Genomic DNA, 20,352 nt, shown 5'->3' with positions numbered 1-20,352 from the left:
GCTTAATGTGCCAAACCTGCACACACCTAATGTGTCACACACTGCAGTGATTCATCCAGGCTAACAATATTGAGAACTCAGCCCTATTGTGCCATGTAGATGCAATAGTTCATTCAGAAATAATTCAGCCTGACACCTCATTGTACAAAGTAGATGTATTCAGTGTGAACAAATGGTGCTAGCATCTGATGACCATCTCTTTGCTTTTGGTGGTATCATCTCACCTCCTTCTTGCAACTAGATGTAGACTACAACTAGTTCTAACTGGCTCACTGTTGGCAGTCCTGCCAGAAAATTGAAAAAAAAAAAAAGAGAGAGAGAGAGAGAGAGAGAGGCAAATAAAGTAATGATTCTGGAACAAGGTTAAGGCAAGTTAAAGGAGGAAAGGGGAAGAGAGAAGTTCCCAGATATGTGAAGGAGGCTCTTGGCTTGCATTTAGAAACAGAGTTATAAGCACTTTTCCTTGCCAAAACAGACTTGGAAGTATATAACAAAAGAAGAGAGGAGGGGTGGGGGGGTGGGGGTGGAACTAGCATTCATTTCATCAGCACTATTTCATCTCAGAAAATCCCCAAACCTTCTTTCTGTAACATGAATAAAGTTTTCCTAGACCTTTCCTTGTTTTTCTAGACCTGATTCAAGGGGAGGATTTCCAAGGATCCACTGGGCACAGGAATAACTTCCACCAGAATTGAATCATCACAGCCTGTCCCCTTGAGGAAGAGGGACTCCAAAGGTAACATAAGTTGTTCTCAAGTTCCTCTCTTCACGGTGACATGGAGGCCAACACTACCGGCTCTTCAGCACAACATCTCAGGACAGCTCATGTCCAGCAGTCATCTTGTGTTCCTCATTGACAACACTCCTGATTCCTGCTTTCTGACATTGCTTAGACACAGCTCTTCCTTTCCCAGGGTTTATTTGCCCATTCTTTCTTTTTCATTTTCACACACCCTTCTATTTTCTCAGGCTTTCCTTCCTAGCTTCATTCTGCATTAAAAATGTACATATTCCTTTCTAAAATGTAGTGGCTATCAGCATAGAGTATTTGGATACTTCAACAGTTTGACATGCACAGGGCACATCTGAGTAAACTGTATATTTTTGTTCCTCTAAAACTCATCATCTTTACTTGTACTCTTCATGATTTCTTTTGTTGCACTGAAATGATTGCGTGTTAGTTTTATGTTGGAACAGGAATAGGTTTCATTTATTTCTGGGGCACACAACTTCAAGGTGCTTAAAAAACAGGTAATAAAAATGGAAAGAGATTCTAGTATATTAAGTCATCTTAGCCCTTATCCCATTTCATGAGAATATAATCCACTAATAATACAATGAAGATGGGAAAATATTATGGAATACTTCAGTGTATGAGTTTGGGGTACAGTTTTATGTAGGTAACACTCTTCATACAATTGCATTTGGATTTACAAAGCACATCTGAGAGGAGAACTAGATTGACATCATTTAATTTCAAACAGTTTTTTTTCTTCATATTTACAAAGAAAAATCTAATACATATAAATGTTGTTCAAAGAAATATATCTGATACCCTCAAAATGCTAATTCTGATTTAGAATATTTATAGCAAAATTGTGTAATATTTTGTATGTGCTGTATAGCCTTATTTGTTAAATATATATATATATATAATTAATAATTGACAAGCCCAATTGAAAAATTTGCAGTGGTACTGGATAAACCACCCAAGTAGTTAAATCAATTTCTTTCTGTTTAATTTTGCTATTTGTTTTTCTATCTGAGCTGCCAATTTTCTAACATATTAGAGAAGTAGGAAAGTCTTTTTGATTGATAACAAGCTCAGATTTTTGTGTCAGATCAGTACAGTTTTTTTTCAAAGTAAGAATTCTGTATGTTGCTCTTACATTCTTAGACAATTATTCTACAAAAATTATTTAAATGCTCTTTTTTTAGCTGCTTTGACAAGAACACCAAAACAGTTCACATCACCCTTGACCTGCAGGGTGTACATCATCTTGTCAACATATAAACAAACACATGATGGGCTGTATTTTAATAGATTCTGTAAATATCAAGATCCAATTCATCAAAAGGTTTGCCAAAGTGACAGCGGTGGGGGTTGTGGCGTATGGTTGCATTCAATGTTGTTGCAATATTGTAAGAAAATTAAGAGCTACTGTTGCTCTTTCTTCCCTATTACTGTTTTTTTGTAGCTCTGGGTTAAGCTGCAGTCTGTACATGCCAATTCATGCATAAGGGAAATATGCAGACTTCCGGGCAGAAGCCACATGGCTGGCTTTTGTAATAATCCCTCTCCTCTCTCCCCGTCTTTATCAGTCAATGCCTCTGATGTGCTGCACTCTGTCAGAAAAGGAGGCTGGGAGGAATTTATAAGCACAGAAACTCTTACTGAGGAGACTGAGCAGAGCTCAGTTTTGATAAGGTTTACACAAGGCACTGTAACTTCTCTTGGTTGGCTTCATAGCTTCATGGATTTTAAAGCCAGAAGTGATTTCTTCATCATCTACTGCAGACTATACTTCATAGCCCATTACATTTTGTCTGAGAAAAGGCACGGAAGAAGGAGAGGACTGGTGTACCATGGGCAGGGGGCATCTGATGCCCCCATAATGGGAGGGGACTCTAAGGAAAGAATTGACAGGATGGCCACATCTGAAGCTGCAGAGATCATGACAAAACTGCAAGGTCAGCGACAGTCAGCCCAGGGCACAAACATCCTAGCTGTGAAATGAAAAGACAGTTTTTCTTGTAACACTTCAAACCACTGTCCCTGGCCCAATCTCTGTGGCCAATCTCTGGCCTCAATTAAAAGAAAAGAGAAAGCAGAGTACACCTGGACATCTGAGGAAAGATATCCCCAGCAAGTATGAAGATGCAAACAACGAGATCTGATTAGACTTCTTATGCGATGTGCAATGGGGGAGATGCAGGCAGTCTTGCTCTCCTATCAGTGGCCTTGGAGGTAAAGAAAAGGGCTCAGAGTTTCACAGGCTGTGAAGGCAAAGGCTCAAATCATCCAGTCCAGGGCAACAGAACTCTAAAAGACACATCTAAGAATCTTTTAAAGAGTCAAAGTAAGGTACCTGCCTCAATGAGATATTCTTAAGTTCTACTGCTGCAAAATACAATCGCCTTCTTTGAGACACATTTGTTTAATTTCAGCTTCTAGCTGTGGAATTTTGTCTATTCCCTTCTTACCCATCAGAAGGAAAGACCATCATCTGCCATTTTGTCCCATATCTAAGTATCCATCCAAAGAAATTAAGTCAGCTCTCAACCTTTTCTTCAATGAACAGAACGTATTAAGCTCCATTAAGGTGGTGGGTGTTTTTTTGTTTGTTTGCTTTGTTTTGTTTTGTTTTGTTTCCAGAACATGACCACCTCATCAGCCACCCTGTACCCTCTCTTGTTTTCCCACAGCTCTCTGGTTGTGGTCCCTAGGCATAATGTAACTCTTCAAAGATATTTCAGGCACACAACACTATTCATTTTATGCAATTCCTAGCTGCCACAAACCTTCTGCTGGAGAGGTAGATGCCATAGTGTTCATTGGGGAGGTCAAACACACTCTTCTTTTTTTTTTTTGTCAAACTAGTTCTCTTTTTCTTCCCTGGTGCCTTTCTGACAGACTTCTCCAGGACAGAAAGTATAAGAGACTGATGTATGAATTTAAAATATTTGCCCTCTTTGAAACTCCTACCATTTTTATTTTGCTGGAATGGGGCTTAACATTGGGGTATTTTTATTCATCAGCAACTGCAATCATTAGGAAACATGGAATTAAAAAAAAAAAAAAAATCAGAAAAGGGAATGAGTAAACAATTAAAAAAATTGTCCAGACTGGGTTCTGATATCATGCTATGTGGTTCAGAGCATCAGACCATTCCAAAAACTACTGCTCACCTAAACTGTCACTGTTGCTTCTTGCCAGACTGTGATACAAGCCTGCAATTTGACATTGGGATGAAGCTCTGGGGTCCTGATCTTGGAAGATACAACATGCCTTCTGTAAAGTCCTCAACTCTACCAGCAAAGTTGAAGATGGTAAAGGAAAGCTCAGGACCATAGGGTGACATTGTGGTATGAGCTTAGAGCACCCAGGCCTCCATTTATACTACTTACAAACAGAAGTGAAGAATATTCTTACCCAACTGATTGTAGCTATGTACAGCAATTAATTTTTTTTTTCTTTTTGTTTAAATAGCAAAGTGACTAGGACTTTTCAAGTCAGTAAATAACATGAAACTACAAGACTGTGTTATTACAGATTTGGCTTGTTTATATGTGCAAAACGGTACTATTACCAAACTATAAAGCATAAGACCTCCTCCAGTAGTTGCAATAGCATCATTTGCTCATGGTTTACTTGGAACTACTAAGAAGCCCTGTCGATATTACTGTTAGGCTACATCTCCTGCATCTAAAGTCAGGGGAAGTCTATCTAATCTTTAAGTCTTCAGAAAAATCTATCAAGGTATTGGTCAAATAGTCACAAAAAGCTTCCCTAACAAGCTGGACAAAGCTATGACAGAGGGCACAGAGATGCAGCTTACTCTAATCATAATAAACACTGCCTGGGCACAATGCACTCTCAGCCCACAGGCCAGTTAATCTTGCCAGACTCAATTCCTTTGGCACAGCACTGCACTACCAGACACACTTCCACATGGCTTCCAGTCTTGCATCTGGTCAACTTAGCTGACAGAGATAGCAAGCTTGTGCCCATTTCTGCCTGACCATGGTTCACCCTTAGTGTGGTATCATATTTCCTAGTGCAACACAAAGAACACACTAAATGATCTCTAAGAAAACCTTTGCATGCTCAAAAAGATTCACGAAGCTTCCTTTTGTCACATTTACAAGTTTTGATACATATTTTGATACAATATTTTACACTAGGTAAAATATTTAAATGAATCAACAAGAGAGTAGGAAAAATCCAGAGCAGGAAACCATGAGAAGACAGGGAGAAAATGATTGGTTCTGAACACCATCTTTTCTTAATAGTTTGACTTTTGGTGGGATACCCACAACGCACCATCAGACAGAGGCAGCTCAAAAAGCAACTGATAGATACATCAGCACTCTAATGCTCATGAGACAAGTCTAGCTTGGCTTATGACAGAGTGCTGAAATTACCTGTAATCTCTGAGAACAAAGAGAAAGAATGGCAGTAATCTTCTACAAGAGACACAGCCTGAGAGAGCCTGGGCTCTTTCTCCAAACTCAATGGTACTACATTGCCTTGCTATCTTATTCTCCATTATCTTCTTCGAATACATTGTTTTAGCAGCCTGCATCTGTTTGTTGCATCAATTTTCTCTGTGATCTAAAGTTCCACTTTTTCAGCCTCCGTAGATACATGAATTTGTTGAGGAAAAGTGGAAGATTAGATACCAAGCTCTTTTATTTTTATGGTGAGACCATCAAAGAGTACGAAGGAGGAAGAAATCCAGTCAAGCTTTCAGTCTATGGCAATCTGATCCTTCAGTACTTCACTACAAAGTCTTTCCTACATAGTATTTCCTACACATCTTGCATATTATTTCTTTAAGAGATCTACCAAATAAATATCAAGGTGCAATGGTTGTCTGTAGCTTCATTTACATAAAGGAATGGAATTAACTAACAAAATATTAAAGTACACCCAGTCCAGCTTTGTCTGGAAAAAGAAAACTTTTTTTTCACAGTTAATATGGGATGACAGCTAGAACTAGAAACGGATGCTCTCAACAGCAAACTTACTGCTAATGCTCCACATAAATTAAGATACCTTCTACACAGAAAGGAAATACCAGAATGTTTGCCCTTTTTGTACAAATCACTGGAACAAATGCACATCTTTCCAAAAATCACAAAAAGAATTTTAATGTAAGGGCGTTTTTTCTGTAATAGATAATAAAATTATAATAAAATACAGTAATTAAAGAAGGAGTTATAAAACAAAAGTAAGAAAAAGTAAAAGGCAATAAACACCATGGTGGTCTGTAACTTCACTAGGCTGGCCCTAATCATAAATTATTGCCAGGACGTCATGGAATTGCCTTGTCTTAACCGTCAGCATAGCCAGCTGTTTTCTTCACGGGTACAGCAGTAAGTTTAAATTCTTGATGCCTGACATCCCTTAAAACAGATAATGTGAAGGTCAGACAGAGAAAGGAGCACTTTTCTTGAATTTCCCAACTACCAGTAGCTGGATGTGGGTGCAGTATGAAAGCTGTGTGCTGCCCAGCTTCAGAGAGGGATGAAGACCTTGTGCTTTCCTCTTCAGTAGCTACCATTGTTATTTCAAATTCTGATTGATCAAGTCCTGAGAGGTCTTGGTTAGCTATTTCTGATCAAAAACACAGACACTACGACATGCAGGCCACAGGGTGGAAGTGAATATCATAAAGTACAGTATGTGGATGTGTGAGATTTCAGAAGAGATAAGTAATAATGTGGAAGAAGCAGAGACTCAGAAAGATGGATTAAGCAATGAAGACCCTAATAAGTCCTTAAAGTGATCCAACTAGATAGTTGTTACATCTTTGAAAGGATGCCATCTGATTTGGCTTGGCAGCAAACAATGAAATTGTACACAAAACAGTTTTTCAAAAGTAAGGGAAAACTCTGCTTCATACAATGAGGTTAATCTCCTCTGACACTATTGCCTCTGGGATGTGTCACTTTTGGGTAATTAGGGCATAAAAATTAACATTTTATTAAATAAACAAAAACCCACAAAGGTTAAGAAAAGAGACAGACGAACGTAGCCTTTGGAGGAAAGGGAGGCTGTAGACCTCAGCCTGACCCTCAGCCATCTTTTGTTGGGAATGGCAGACCCCAAGGTCAAATAGCTACTCAGCCAGAGTTACCGTCTGAGCCCACCCAGGCTCAGATATATAGCCTACCCTAATGCATGCTTCACCATATGGCAGGCTACGGACACCCCTGAGCCCAGGCCACGTGCTTGCTGCTGGAGAATTCTCACAGATAGAAATTCTCCAAATCCCTGGACCAGGGATGCAATAGGTACCATTCTGCACAAAAAGGGAAATAAATTAATATTCCTAAAAGACCACCTCTTCTTCCAGGTAACTTCAATGTGATCCTGGTTTGATCCGAAGAGAAAAGAGAAAGAAATCCAGACAAGAAAACATTGATGAGTAGGTTTGAATATCAATACAGTACCCATTTTTTCCTAAACATCTTACTGATTACTTTGTGATCTAAGGAAATGCCAATGTTCATCTTCACTTTGGTTGTTTGGGAAAAAAAAAAAAAAAAAAAAGCATGATAAACAGCCTCCTAAATTCCTTACCTGACTTTTAATTATGCTGAAAGATTTACAGCAAACAAAACCCTTCTTTGCTGGACCATGAAAAACAGATAAGGTTAAGTCCAGTGAAAAGTTTTGATCCCAGCGCAGATATGAGACCTCAAGTTTCTCAGGAAGCACCCCTCTCTGGCAAAATGTAGAGCCAGAGTATGGCAACTTACAGGTTTCAGAGCAAGGAAAGCTAGGAAAGAGAACACTGCTAAAAACACAGATGAGGTCTTGGTTTGGCACATTTCACCAACTGCCCCAAAAGGTTACAGCAGCATTAAGTGGAATTTTTAAGTCTGTGTATCTTTTTGTTCATTTTCGTTAGAACTGGAGAAAAACTAACTTGCAACCTCCACTTATTTTTTTCCATGAAAAAAACATTTTGTGTGTGTGTATATATATATACATATAATTTATTTTATTATTTTTTTTTCTGGAACATATCAGTTTTGCTTAAGTTTTCTGGTGATATTATTGCATTAGTTAAAAATAAATAAATAAATAAATAAATAAATCATTAAATGTTAGTGTTTCTTCCTGAATTTTACAAATGCATGCCATCTAGAGGCACCTAACTAACCTATACACCAGTATCTCCTGAAATGGAGAGTGGTCCTACATCATGGAATCAAAGGATCAAATTTTAAAAAAATGAAATATTTTTTCTTTGCTGTCAAATGTCAAGTCTTTCTCAGAATGTTTGCTCTGAAAGCCAAACCTCTTTTTTTTTTTCTTTTGTCTTTTCACCACTTACAAGGAAGAAGCAAAACCACAGACACACACACACAAAACTTTCTTCTTGGAATGCAGAAACCAGAATTTCCATTTCTGACTAGCTCAAATTTCCATTCAAAAGTCAGACCATTTGACAGCTGATGCCATCAGCCACATACATTTTGTGAGATTGTTTCACTACCATCTGCTAATTCTGGACTCAATTTTTAGCAGCTGAAGACAAGACATGATCTAGATATGAACAATCGTGGCTCTTAGGAAGTCCACCTGATAGGATTAAAGCCATGTTTGGGACTCTCTCTCCTCTACCTTTTTATGGAATGGAAAGCTGACAATAGTAAATATATGAGTCATTTGCAAGGTAGTTTAAATTGAAGTAACTGGCAATACGTGGCAACATGAAAAAAAAAAGGAAAAAAAAGTCTGTATGTTTAGTCCCATATATATCAATATGAGCATATATCCATTAAGGCTTTCATCATGGTGTGCAAAGAGTTAGAAACTGCTCCTCTAGCATGATATTCAAAAGAACTAGACAATATCTATTCAGCTTATCATCAATATCATTCAGCAGGCTTTCCCTCACCCAAAAACTGAGCTGAAGAAGCCTCCATGAGAGCTGCCTGTTCACCAGGAGGTAACACATCACTCACTGGCTTACTCCAACACCAACACTCCCACTTTGGTAACAGAAGTGCTGCTACACTGGTCACAGGCCTAGAAATCACTCAGATATTACAAAGCCAAGCCTTGCAAGCAACAGACGTTCTCTATTGGGCCACCTAAAGCAGAATGCTGAAGATAGTGGTATCTTCCTACAGCACCCAGTTTAACATTCATTGGACAAAGGTGTTGGGAACAGCTGTCGCAGCGAAGTTTCACTAGCCTCCACTAGAGGCTATGACCTAACCATGACCAAAGTATGTTTATTTGTTTTTTTAATGCCACTTGAGAATGTTCTGTGATACTGTGTTAGAATTGGACATCAGTCACAAACAACACACAGACAGCCTGTGGTCACCTCAAAACCAACACATTTGAGAATCCAAACTGGTAAAAACAGCCAATTTAGGCTTTGGCTTTTAGTGAAACTGCAAGATTTAGGCCAGACGTAAATTTAGGTGATTAGCCTCACAGACAGTGTCACTGTTCACCACCGCTACAAAAAAAAAAAAAAAAGCAAAATTTATGTATGAGACATAGTGGGTATCTTTTGTTGTTTACCATGTTAGAGGTGAACAAATGTCACTTTGTGTCCACAGCTGTTGCTGTAGTCTTGCTGGTCACAATAAAACAATTAACACAAAACCAAGGAAAAATCCATAGTTCAGAAAAACTGCATATTTCCAACTGGAAGTGAAGATGTGCTTTATTAGCAACTTTTATTAGCAACTTTTTTAGCAGCTTTATTAGCAACCTAAAAAAAAAAAAAAGAGTCCATCTCATTTTTTCCAAGTAATCGTGCATCTCATTCATCTCCTGCTTTTACTGTAGCAACAGAAATGAGGACAGAGTTCAAGTCAACTAAAAATAAAAATAGAATATAGAGAACAAAAGGGATTTGTTTGTTTTTTGCTGTTACTTTGACTTCAATAGTAAGATCTTTTTGTAAAGTAGTGGCCTAAAAATATAAGTCACCAATCCATCCTGATAGAAAAGTTCTTTTGGCAGTTTGAAATATGCTAATAACCTGCCCCCTCTAGTGAATGTTGACATGACATCTGGCAAACAGTACATATAAAAAATTAAAAAAAAAAAAAAAAGTCTTTGCACTACTGGAAGATTAGCCCAGGTAAAAATCATGAAATCTGGCATTGCATACTTCATTCATTTTATACATGACACTTCATTTAACATATGATTTATTTATTGTTTGTTTGTTTTCAGTTTAGGACTCTAACATCTACTGAACTCATTTGATTCATTTAATTCTTCTGTTTCCAAATTCAGGGCTGTTACAGGTGAATGACATGAAGAACAAAACCTTCATATGGCCACAATTTCAGTAGGAGTTTTTCCCATTCATGACAAAACCACTTTTCTCTACCATGTAGTTCCACAGTTGAAATCAAAACATCTTTAGAAATGTCTTTATGTCACTAAATTTGCTTGCTTATACACCAGCAGGTCTTTACACAAAAAAGTACTAGATTGAATAACTGTTAAAATACGGAATTTTATATATATATATATATATATATCTTGATAAATCCATGCAACAAATACGCAATGTAGTACAAACTATGAACTTATTACTTACAGATTTTTTACAAGATATAATATTTTTTTATTTGATGCTAATAGTTATTTAACTAAATACCACACACTACAGCACAGTCACTGCTAATGTAATCCTTTCTTTCTTCACAGTAAAATGTTATCATTAATAAAAGTAATATATTCATACAAGGGTATGTTCAAATCAACTGTGCATTACTGTTACTGTACGTACAGTGGCAGACAACATGCAAGTGGCTTTGCACTTCTGAAAGAATGGTTGGCCTATCTTGGGAAAAAAAATGATTTAAGAGTTGTGATTAAAGTGATACTGTGTTATTCACTCATGCCTGAAGACCCCATTAAATCAAAGTTCCTGGTGACATCAATGGCTATCTTGTCTGAGCAAGGACTGATTAACAACTGCAGGATACTAGTCCTGGAAGCTCATGATCTGCATGAGGCCTGACACAAATTAGCTCGTTGCCAGCTGCAACTGGACCTCATCTACAGCTTGCAAAATAATCTTCTGTAATCACCAGCATTTTAAACTTTAGCATCTGGAGGTTTTTACCATGTGCATATTGTTCATTTTCACGCAGGTAGAAAGCAGTGTGGTTTTGTGGTTGGCAGCTAGTGCTTGGCAGTTTTAGTGTATTTGTCTTAATATAGGAAAACTTCTAGAGTGCATTTGCGTTGTGACATAATGTCTTTATTATGTCTTGCAGAAATAATTGACCCAAATGAACTTACTGTACACTATATCTATTGGTTAATTAGAACTTTAAGATGCAACAAATAAAACACATTATTGACTTTTAAATCTTCAATCAAATAAATATTTACAGCTGCAATTTGCCAAAATTATTTACCTTTCAATAATGGATCACAAAGAGAATGTGTACTACAGACTCAAATGAATGCCTTGACCATCAGCAAACATATTACAAACAATATGGAAAGAAAAAAAAAAAGAGAGAGAGAAAGAAGGAAAAAGAAAAAAAAGCTTTCCATCTATCATTACCATCTATAAAGAGCTGATGTAGTTCTCCTTTAAAGATATGTGATCTTCTACATTAGTAGACTTCTTGCAATGCATAATTGACCTTGAGATGGAGAATAACCTAGTGGTAGAGTGTCTTTTCTTTTAGGGAACAATGAAAATAGATATTAGAGGACGAGCCTGTTGTCAATGATCATTGCTGAAATCTGCCTATACCACACTGGGACAATCAATTTTGTAAATGATTGCAATAATCAAGGAAATTGCCTAATTTATAAATCCTGGCATACAGCATTTTAATGGATTCCTAGATTTTAATGCTGATGCTTTCAAAGCCAAATGAATTGTTGTCCAAGCTGTCACTACACAAAATGATAAAAACATTCAGTCTTGTGGGTAACTACATCTCATGGATATTCAGACCATCAAGTACATAATCACTCATTAGCGAATCCTGTGATAGTTCCCAGTGGCAAAACAATATCAAAAAGCCACTGTTTCCCTGTGGCAAAGCCTTCTCTGGAACTGAAGACTAAAACCAGTCTGGTATTACTGAACAATTATGTTAAAAAAATTCCTAGTCCTCTCAGTCCAGATAAGACAGCACACTGGTTAGCTCTCTTCGTGGTATGGTATAGGTTTTTGTTTTTTTCTCCCTCCATACGTAAAATAATCTTATTTCTTTAACTAGCAGGCAGGTCCAACAACTTTTTGATCTTGATTCACATAAATACAGGCACCACTGATACAGAAGAAGAACAAATGCAGGGCTTGGTTCCATGGCTATTACTGTTGGGTAATTCTCCCTAATACGCACTCAGACTTGCTCTCCATACTTAAGCCCATTCCAGAGATGTAGTTGTACAGATTGCTATTCTCAGTTAAACCCTAAGCAATTGATTTCAGCCAATAGTGGGCTGCCAGTACTTTACTTACTGCTCAATCTCACTAACCTGACATTTATGGTGTACTGATTGGCCTCTGTCAGTGGTGGTGGTTGTAAATTCACTTTGAAAAGCTTTGTGTTAACAGCCTTCAACCAGGCTCTGAGACGAGTACGAGCAGGCAAGCTGACAATTGCTCGACCTCCTGCCCTTATTACAGTGAGTAAATCAGGCTTTGAGCCATTAGGCTGGAGCCCGAGGCCTACACAAAAAGGATTGACATGACTAAAGGTCAACCTCTGTCACACATGTGTAACAATTTGGATAATGGAATTCTGTAACTTATCTGAAAAAGGTGCCAAACGCACAGGAGGAAAGTACATGCTAGACTGAATTTTCCAGCTTTTATGTTAAGCAGACACTTAAAAGTCCGTGTTTTAAAGCCAACACATGTTTGATCCCATGAAATCTAGGGGAACAGCACATGTAAAGAAGTGACTGAGGCAGTTCTGCAAAATACTGAGCATCATCTACATCCTGAAAAGTGCATGCTGCAGTTTTGGCTTATCAAAGCTATCATTGATATACTATTGGCATCAGGTACGCCATATATTTTGGATATCCATATATCTCATTAAAATACTGCCTTTTTCATCCACATTCAATGAAAAGTCAATAGAAATAATTCACTGTTAATGGTATCATAAATTAAGAGTAATTTCATGCCTTACAGACCAGACTTTATCCAACAATGGAAATTGCATTTCTTAACAAGTTCAAATTAAAAGAGAGAGAGAGAAAGAGAGAAGAAATGGTCAAATGTTTCCAGATTTTTGGTGATTGGATCACTTTTGAACGATGTATAAAGGTAGTGGTCAAATAAGGACAGAAATGAGCTTTCATATTTGTGTTCCATGTCAGTATTTTTGTGCATTATGTAATATAACCTACAAGGTGAGATCATATGCCATGGAAAAACAGTCACTGCATAATCTGGCCATTTAGATAATATGGGTTATTGTTTTGTTTTGTTTTGTTTTGGGTTGGGTTGGGGATTACTTTTGTTTTTTTGTTTTTAGTTTATTATTATTATTATTTTCCAAGAATACTGTGTCCATGTGTATGTTTACTGTTGTCCTCAGAATTTTTGTTTTCAATAACAATGTTGAGATTCTGGGGAAGAATCCAACACTCTTCCCACTCCCCTCCCAAGTTTATTACAAACTTACCTACATTAAATAGGAAGCCAAACTAGGCTGTTTCTGTGGCACATGTTCTTAGGCTTATTCATCTGCTTGGGCATACAGTAAAGACCTTTGTGTACATGGAATAAATGTACATGGAAGACACTGAGATACCTGAAGATAAGGCATCTTTTCAAACATATAGGGTGTCTAAAAGAATCAACAAGTTTTAATTTTACCATCAAAGAATTATCAAATATAAATTAGCTTTTATATTTGGGATAAAAGTAACTTTAGGTTGACACTAAGTAAGTTATCTATAGCTTACAAAAGTTATCTGGAAAAATGTGATGGTAACTGATTCAGAAATACTAATATGGGCAAGCTGCTTTATAGCAGCTTAGCACAATTTTCTTGTAAGGTACATAAATTAAAGAAGCCGTTATGCTGAACATATTCTAACAACTTTCGGCTCAGTAAGCTACTGAACACAACACTGGGGACATTTCCAGTAGGCAGTATGTGCATTTGAAATCCATGTAAAAGTAAAAATTATGGGTTTGTTTTTTTTAATAGAAAGTAAATGCAAGATTTTTATACCACACAAAATCCTCAGAAAATGCAAAAAAAACCAAGAGAATGGTGCCAGCTGTTAGTCTGCATAATTTAAGATACAATAGTAATATAGCTAAGGGTTTTTTCAAGCCAAAATTATTTGAATTTCATGAACGTGACATATTTGAAACAGGCCTGACAAGCAGTCTAGAATACTAGATGATGGATTGCTGAGAAACATAATTTTCACTTTAATAGAACTGCGGCATGCACATAATTCTATCCCCTAGTGCTTTGCTGTAACAGTGAATTTAGTCCAAAACTACAGCCTTGAGAATTTGAATACAAATCTATCACTATAACTGGAATGAGTTCTTCATTTGAAAGGTAAGGATTCCCTCTGCGGATTAATTTGTACAGAAGTGCACGGCACTGCTGTACAGACTCTGGACAGCATATGTCCCACCAAAATGCCTGTTCCAGGTCCGGATGAAGTCAAAGGCACTGTTTTCTTTGACTTCAGCTGGGACACATGAAGGCCGATAAGTACCCACATGGTACTTTATTAAAATGACATGCATAGTTTCTATTAATGCCAGTTAATCCTATCCATTTAAGTGGAAAACTAGTAACATAGTTTTACCATGTTGTAATTACTAATGAATATCCTGCTGTACGTACATTTTGAATGTCCCTGTAAAAGACAAAAAAAAAAAAACAAACAACAAAATTTGGAAAATCATTTCTTTAAAAAAAAAAACAAACACTTAAAGTCAAGTTAAAATAAAGTATAGTAATGTATTTGACATTCTTGAGCTATTCCAAGAAAAAGACTATTTGATCTCTGGCAATAAACAAACAAGCAACAACAAAAGACAAAAAAAAGCAAACTGTTTATCAGGCAAATGAAGATAAGGAGAATGAAAGATTCCATCTTTTGATACATCTGTCAGTAAAACTTTTCATCTAACTATATTTTCAGGGGAAAAGACCATTTATGGCTATTCCAGAATTCACAGTTTAAAGTTTGGAGCCTGAAAAATTTTGACTAGTAAAATGTATATGTCTTTTAAACTTCTATATTTTATTCTAATAGATTTTTAAATGTATATCATATACATTCCTTAAGTCTACTCTTATTAAATTTTGATGTTAAACAGAAAGGGGAAACCATGTGCAACTAGATTAATTTATCTCCAGGGAATAAGGACACATTAATAATTGAGATAATGTTTTCATATATGTTGGAATCAAGTGTGCCTTTTCAATTCTTTATTAGAAAACACATTAGGCGAAAATTATCTCATTCTCATCAGTAAGACCTAATTGCTGAGAAAGTCTCTGTTTTCTTTGCAATAACAAAAGGATTGTTCTCATTACTTCAAAATGAAAAAAAAAATAAAATAAAATAAAAATGAAATATTATCAAGCAGTGCTGGAATAAATGCCTGTATTACCAAAGAGAGTGTTTACTTAATACACCCAGTCCTGTTTTTGTTTTAAACAAATCAGAGTTTATTGTATTTTTATAAAATACAAGCAAACTCTGGATTGGACAGAAGTGGGCCAAAGGGAAAAAAAAAAAAAAAGCTACAACTGAAAATGACTAATATTTTTGGCTTTGTGAAGAACTGATCTTTCTGTAAGTTATAAAAAAATCATCTTGGCTGATTGCTAGAGAGCTCTATAATTTCCCATGAACACCCATAGGTGTCGAGGCCTGTTGTGAGGTAATGGAATGGTATGTAATTTACTCTGAATCGCTGTACGTTATGCTATATGGATTACATACAAAGCAAACATTGAGTGCATGGTGGGAACACTTGTGCAGACAGACTGAAGCATATTTCCATAGCGTTGAACTATACATCAAATGCAATGTTTCTGATGTTTCCCACAACAAAGAAAGTTAAAAAGCCACCAAATCAGTAACTATGCTTAAAAGACTTTGCAATAGCCACTCTATTTATCTAGTGTACACTGAAAACTAAGAATTATAAATGAAAAAAAGCAACTATCAACTTTACTTTACAATGTGGAGACAAAAACAAATATTACAAAGCTGTTAGGGGTACCAAGAAAGATATGTCTCCTCTACAAGGCACATCAAGACCTAATGCTGAATAACTGAACCGCGCGCATACTTGTACTAGCAGCTATCTTGAAAAGATTGGTTGAAAAGAACTGATTAGTCACAACTTTATAAAGGGACAACAGTGGAACATTCCTTTAACGTTTTTGGTGATTTAGTCTATGTTCCTATACTATATAGACTCAAAGAGCTATTTAAGCGCACACTTTCTATTGCTTGTATTAATTTTCATAGGTCAGCTTTGTAAACACACACACACACTTTCTGCTTTCTTTTACTATATTTTCCTTTATTAAACATTTGTTCTCTGATAGAAAAAACATACTGAATTGAAAGTCAAAATAAATGAGAAATGTCCAATGCTTTATGTTTAGCTAATGCTTGGGCTATGTTTTTCTTTGCTAAAAATTTTTGGCATTAGCAGAAATAATCTGAGACCATGACCCACAATAGCTGCCCCCTAAAAAAAAAAATGAATTTAATTTTTATTTTGAATATAATTCACTTAAAATAAACACACACTCACTTTTGATAGCCAATGGGAAATCTGTGTTGTGTATTAGGAACAGACGAGCAATTCCACATAAAAACTCAGCTGACACCCACCGGTGACCTGAATCTGGCACATACATCAGTGCTGTGTCTTATTTTCACTTGACATCTTTTTCTTCTTTGCTTTTGGCTCTACCCCTCTACCCCCATACTTCTTTGATTTTTTTAAAACAATTTAATCTGAAATAAGACTAAAACATTCTTGCCTAAATAAAAAAAAAAAAAAGAAATTGTAACTTAACTTGTGTAAAACTGATTCATATGGAACGAATTTTTAATTGGTAATGCAAATATTTAAGACTAACATAAAACTTTCTAACTCCATATATTTTAGCTAAACTTCAATGTTTTTTGTAAGCTAATGATGTGGCAAGTTTATTTTATCATTGAACATTATGTTAAATAACATAGCCTAAACCACAAAACACCTCAAATATAATAAAGGCTCCAAAGTCATTACAGAGTTTCATTAAAAACAAAAAATAAAAAAAAATAAGAACATATAATCACCACAGTTTGGTAGACACAGATTTAAGCCCGATTTATGAACATCTGATATGCAAGAGAAATACAATCTCCACTGAAAGCAGCAAAAGCCACCCAATAATTTCAAGTCATCCCATATTTTATGGAATACATTTAAGCACACTCCAGGACTGATCTTTTACTCTTTAATGTGAAACTCTCTCACTGCAATGACTCCTGTGGTCAAGTACTTTTAGACAAAGCCCCTAATGTGTTATTACTGTTTGTTTGCACATAGGAGATGCACAGGAGTTCCTATTAATGGAAACAGGTCACAAATATTAGGTAGCATGCAAAAACAAAACAAAATGATGAAAGGAGGTGATCATCAGTTCCAAAGAACTGACAAACTAAATATTCGCAGGTTTTCTGTGAGCACTGAACAAAAGAGTTGGCTCCACAACATCAAATATCTTTTAAAAATATATTCCTTTTTACTACATTCCCACTGCAGACAGCAGAAAGGCCCCTTGCGTCTTCACGGGCTTCTTGCCGGGTTTCTAAACAGCCAGCATGTCCCCTTATTTCCTGGAGGTTCTGATTTGATCTAGATGAGTAAATAACATCTGTATATCTATGGGCACATTTCTACTGACTCTCCATAGTGTTACCCTTGAAATGAGCAGGAGCTGTGGCTCTAGAGAGGACTTAACAGAACTAAGAAATGACTCCTTCCAGCACAAAGCGAAGAAATGACAGCAAAAGAATAGGTAGACAGGAGGCTGTTCTTATAAATTAGAAATACTGACACACATAAGGATTGCACTTTTTCCTTGTTAATTATCAGATCTGTGTGTAAAATAAGTATATGTTGCATTTTCTTTCTAAATTGGCTTTCACAAGACATTGTTGTTAGCTTTTGTGTACAAACAATACCCGAGCATGAAAAATCCATCGCTTCACTGAAGACAGTGTACATGGTCATGATCAGTAATAGCCATGCGTATCCCCATACAGCCAAAGGAGTACAGTGACCTCTTCTGCCAAACCACAGCAGATTATTTAGAGTTTGTTGCTAAATAAACCAAATTATCACAGCCTGAACGTTTTCATATCAGTTATCACTGTTGCTCCCTCTAAGATGGTGACAAATACAAAACAAAATGCCAGCGCAAAGGGCTTTCACACTCAGGCACTGAAAGCACCACTAGGGGAACTCATGGTCAGTGCAGCACCAGAGCTGAGCTAAATCACAAGCTAATCGTGAGCAGCAGGGCTGTGGACGACGCTCCTGCGCTTCTCTCAGCAGCACTGTTGGACTGCCTGGGAGCCATAGCAGTGCTGCGTTGCGGCACCTCAGCCCGCACGCCATGCTCAGACTGAGGGGATGCATGAAGCCAGGACTGCAATCCGGCAACTCCTTCGGCCCTTGTTATGCAGGCCAAAATATGAAGACCACCGTTTGTTGTAACCTTCAGCCTTCTCTGGCTGTGTCTCTGTGTGCCATAGCAGAGCATTGGCCATGATCTGCTCTTGCCATGCGAACCAGCTGGAGCCCTGAGGTGCCCGCTGGCTTCCCGGGTATGCTCAGCAGGTTGGGGCTCACTTTGCTTTGCTACACTTTCAAACCTGCTGTGTTGGCAGACTGACATTTTTGCCTCATGTTTTTGCTTTCGTTTGTTTCACCGTGTAAAACTACGCTAGTCCTACATGCAATTACACTCAACATCTGTTTCAAAATAATCAAGTTTGACAAGGAAGGAAAGACAACGACTTACTTCCCAGAGATGCTGAGTGTTCCTGATGGCTCCTGCTTGGACCTTCTCCGGCAGAAGCAGGACTCCCTGGAAGGGCCCGATCCAGGTGCCCTGCTGGATCCGCTGCGCCGCACAGATGCCATAGGCCAGGCCAGGCACCGTGCTGGTGCACAGGCACACCTCCCGCGGCAGGTCCCGCAGCCACTCAGGGATCTCGGGCGGAGGGGCTGCTGCTGCGGCACTGCTGGTGCCCACCAGACGCCGCAGGGAGTGGAGGGGCCCGTGCATGGGGCACTCACCATTGCGGTTATCGGCACACATGTCACACCCTGGGAGGCAGAGGGGAGAACATTGTCAGCACCAAGGTCACGCCGGTCCCTCTGCTTTGCCTGTGACTTCATGGCCACCCAGGACACGCGTGCCCCATGCCCCTTTGCGTGGTGCCTCGGCCTAACCGTGCCAAGCCCTTAAAGAGAAATCCCAAAGGCTCAGCAGAAACCCCGCAGACATTTTGCAAGCATGGTGTGTTCACAGACCTGTCAAGACTCTTTCATCCCGACACAATTCCTAATTTTTATTTTTTTGATGAACAGAAGGCCCATTTAAACCACCCCAGTGCTGTGTTTCAGAGAGCCATTTAAAAACCCACTCTCAATGTCTTGCAAGTGTCCCGCATTTGCCTTACCACAGCTCAGCCCAAGGGTTTAATTGGAACGGGATTTAATTTCATCCTTACTTTGAATGAATGATCTAATTTTTACATTGACAGATGTGTGCGTGCATGTCTATTCAGAAAATAAATTAAGTAGAACCTCATGAATGACAAGTCAGAGCATGCGTGCATGTTTACTTCCTTATAAGCAAATCTAATTTCAAAAATGAAATTATGTAGCAAATATTGCTGATCCCTAGCGCACATTTAAAAAATTTTATCGAACTGGAACGCATGCTCTTTGCCAAACTGAGGTAGCTGAGGCTAAGAACGAGAACAACATGTCTGGTTTTGTGAGCAGCTCCCATGAAAAAAAGACCCTTTTGTAAAAAATGTTAATTTCCCTAACTGGGTTAGTAATGGATGATGTTGCTGTACTTTGGGAAGATCCAACAGTGATTTCTCTTTTCTGAGCAAGGGAAATTTTGGTAAAATGTTTCTGTTACACAATATTGAACATGCCATAAATGCACAACTTCCAGGAAAATTTTTCGTGCTCAGGAAACCCATTTCTCTGGAGGTATGCTGAGTTAATATAACAATAAATCTGTTGAAATAGGTTACCGTCTTCTGTACGTTTCACTTTTGTATTACGGGAAAGGTTTTTGTATAAATTTATCTCAGACACACAAACAAATGGGGAAAACAGTAACTATACCGTAATACTCATGTAGCAATTCCTAGACCTTTCCCCTGACAATTTTGTACTACTGCATCCATTCTTATGAAAATAAGAAACAGTATTCACTACAGAAGCAGGAGGCCCTTGGCCTAAGCCACAGAGTTAGCCTTGCTAGATTGCCTGTAACCACAGACTCGATTCTCAGCAGGACAGATTCAGCTGTCCTTTCCAAGGTGGAAAGCTACACACAAAAGCTGGT

General features: G+C 37.7%; 1 protein-coding gene across 1 annotated transcript in view; it reads right to left on the bottom strand.

Moving 5' to 3' along the window:
• Positions 1-20,352, bottom strand: part of PRDM6 (PR/SET domain 6) — an 81,226-nt gene that overhangs the window by 52,281 nt on the left and 8,593 nt on the right. The window contains exon 3 of the mRNA XM_048048812.2: positions 18,781-19,088. Coding sequence (XP_047904769.1) covers positions 18,781-19,088 — 308 coding nt within the window. The remainder of the gene's footprint in view (positions 1-18,780; positions 19,089-20,352) is intronic.

This window comes from Anser cygnoides, chromosome Z (genome assembly GCF_040182565.1).
Source record: "Anser cygnoides isolate HZ-2024a breed goose chromosome Z, Taihu_goose_T2T_genome, whole genome shotgun sequence".
Lineage (NCBI taxonomy): Eukaryota > Metazoa > Chordata > Aves > Anseriformes > Anatidae > Anser > Anser cygnoides.
The sequence above is the reverse complement of the archived record's forward strand: the minus strand, read 5'-3'. Positions and strand labels throughout refer to the sequence as shown.